The sequence below is a fragment of the Gouania willdenowi genome, chromosome 6 (assembly GCF_900634775.1).
Source record: "Gouania willdenowi chromosome 6, fGouWil2.1, whole genome shotgun sequence".
NCBI lineage: Eukaryota > Metazoa > Chordata > Actinopteri > Blenniiformes > Gobiesocidae > Gouania > Gouania willdenowi.
In genome coordinates this window covers 28469578-28472544 of record NC_041049.1, presented here as the reverse complement: position 1 = coordinate 28472544, position 2967 = coordinate 28469578, and the positions used below count along the sequence as shown (strand labels likewise).

The 2967-nt window shown below is 37.7% G+C and overlaps 1 protein-coding gene across 1 annotated transcript; it reads left to right on the top strand.

The window, feature by feature from the left end:
• Positions 1-1291: 1291 nt before the first annotated feature.
• On the top strand, positions 1292-2508 carry LOC114465930 (trichohyalin-like). Its single transcript, XM_028451305.1, has one exon. The coding sequence runs from the start codon at positions 1368-1370 to the stop codon at positions 2457-2459; it is 1092 nt and encodes a 363-aa protein (XP_028307106.1). The 5' UTR covers positions 1292-1367; the 3' UTR covers positions 2460-2508.
• Positions 2509-2967: the final 459 nt, after the last annotated feature.

Genomic DNA, 2967 nt, shown 5'->3' with positions numbered 1-2967 from the left:
GCAAAGTTATAAAAGTTTTTTTTTTTTTTTTTTTAAACAAAAAAAGCCACAAAATACCAGAACTTTTGCCTCAATTTTTCTTGAAAAAGCTGCCACAAAATCAGGCGTTTTGGGCCGAAATAATCACACACATTGGCTGAGAAATCCTGGAGGGACTGATATATTATATTTACTTTATATAAAAACAATATAAAATATACATGCCTGTCTTATGCATGTAATAAGTGTAACCTGTTCTTTTACTGAACACTTTTTATGGAACAATACATTGTCCAGCAAAACTGGTAATCGTCCCAGGCCTCATTTATGGTGGCTTTGCACCCTCTGCTGGTCAATACATGTATAGCAACGTTCAATCACAAACAGTTGATTGTGTTGAATTATGTACATACTGTGTTTTGTGGAACCACACACTCACACAGAATTGTAGTGGCAGTGTGAACACGTGATGTGACAGACATCCAGACCACAACATGAACAGAACATTAATGCTTCATGAAGAGGCTTCATCTGTCAGTCCAACAGGCAACATCATCACAGCCTTGTCTGAGAAAACATGTAAAGAACAGATTACAGTAGCCACATACTGTATATGTTCAGTCCATTATACATGGAAAAAAGCAATTCATGTCAATCACAAATGGGAAACTTTTATCACGGTGGGTGATTCAGGAATCATTTTGTGCATTTTTGCTGGTAATTTTGCATATTTTTAGTTGTATTGTGCAACGTTTAGTTAATTTTGTGTATTGCTGTTGTCATTATATATATGTTGGTGTATTTATGTTGTCCTTTTGTGATTTTTCTGTAATTTTATTTATTTATTTATTTATTTATTTATTTATTTATTTATTTATTTATTGTCATTTTTGCTGTCATGTTCTACATTTCTGGTATTTTTGTGTAATTCTAGTTGTCAGGGATTGTTTTGTTTTTTCTCAATTTTTTTATATTTCTGTTGTTATTTGAGTTTGGTTTATATATATATATATATATATATATATATATATATATATACTGGAAGAAAGAAAAAAAAAATCATTTTCGTTTATTTTTGTTTTCAAAGTGAACGGACACGTGTTTTATTTGTTTATTGGATTATGTTAGAGTTAGGGTGATAATCTCAGTACGGAGGTAAACTCAGTACATGCACATTGCTAACTCGTCTGCACGTTCGACTCGCGCGTATCCGGTTTCGCGTGACGTCATCGCGTGAACTACAGGACCATGTCATCTGCGGCTACAATAGCGTTGAAAGCACTTTTCTCTGCACTTACTAACAATTGTTAGATTGTAACACTTTGGGGTAAACTAAGGATAAGAATAAAGATTGGGATTTAATTTGATTTCATTTTCAAAACAAAAACATGGCGGAAGACAATGAGAAATCCTCGTATTTGGAGAAAATCGGATTCCTAGAGGAGGAGGTCTCTAGATGTCAACTTGAATGTAGCAAACTTGATGAGGAAAAAAATGAGCTTCTCTCCCAGTACAACACCTCTGAGGAAAGAATTAAGGAGCTTCTGGAGAAACAAATATGCTCCATTGCAAATAAGCAGGCGAAGGAGTTGTTAGATGAGCTGGATAAACCAGCTGAAGTTAATAAGAACAACGTGAGGCTGGGCCAGACCGAGCACAAGCTTGAGTGTGAGCAGAGCCAGTTACAGCGTCAGCAAGAAAGACAGAAAGCAACGAGGAACATACAGAATCAGCAGCTCCAACAGCTGCAGGATGAGCTTTCCTTCAAACAGACTCTGAAAAAGCACTTGGCCAGAGAGAAGTTGGATCATGAGCACATTGTTCATACCATGAAAACAGAGGCTGAGCAGCAGAAGGAGAGAAAACTTAGAGAGGATCAGATCTCTGAAGACACAGGCATCACGAGAACATCTTCCAACATTCTAATGAAGGAAAAGGCATTGTGCACTGAGCTTCATGAGGTTCTTCTGGAGCTGGATGAGATGGCTTTGTCCATAGAAAACTTCCTAAACTCCATCCCAAAGGTAAAGAAGGATAACAGGCTGAAGCTGCTGGAGAAAAACGTTATGCGACCACTTATCAAGAAGAGTCAACAGATGTCCATGACTTTCAAGCAGCTGCTGTCGGACACAAATGAGTGCATTGAAAGGAAACGTTGTCAAGCAGTTGGGATTGCAGCTCTCAGCCATAAACAGGCAGTGATCTCCAGGATGATTGATAAAAAGGCAGCCGAATTAAATCAGCTGCAGTCAGACCATGACAGAGTGCAGGAAAGAGACAGGCAAACTAAATCAACCACAGAGCTCATCAAATGCACCTTGGAATCGAAATACAGTAAAACCCACATCATTGAGATGCTCCACAATATATTCACCCTCCCATATCCAATGGGTGCACTACTGAGACCAGTCTTAGTTAAACATGCTGAGCTATTTAAGCAAATAAGGACGGAGGTGGAGGGGTCACCCTCACTGGGTTAAATGAAAGCTTTGAATCAAGCAAATGATTGGTTCCAGCTGTATAGTCATTATGCAAAAACAAAACAGCCCCAAAACCTGAAATGATCAAATTCATTCATTCATTCATCCTAGTGTCTCTGATCATCTTCTTTCTGCTTCCTTTCTGAGGTGTTTCAGCATCATTGATGCACAGAGGTGACAAGTAATAAGTACAAATACTTCATTACTACAGTAATGAAGTACAAATACTTCATTACTGTACTTAAAGCTGATATCCGGAGTTTCTGAGAAATCTATGTTTATATATAATTCTTTTGAAATACGAAAAAATAGCTAACTAGTATTTTACTATGGTCTACCGCCGTTGGTCATTCATATACAGTACATTAATGTATATAAGTCCCTCCTTCGTCCTATAGACCCCTATACAAATGGAAACGATGGCCGACTGTGCCCAGCCAATAGGCTTTGACTTCCTGTTTTTAAGACTGTCAATCAAAGTGAATGTGGAACTGTGCACGGAAACAAG

Coding starts and splice junctions, on each gene's coding strand:
- LOC114465930 (XM_028451305.1), top strand. CDS start 1,368: ATGGCGGAAGACAATGAGAAATCCTCGTATTTGGAGAAAATCGGATTC.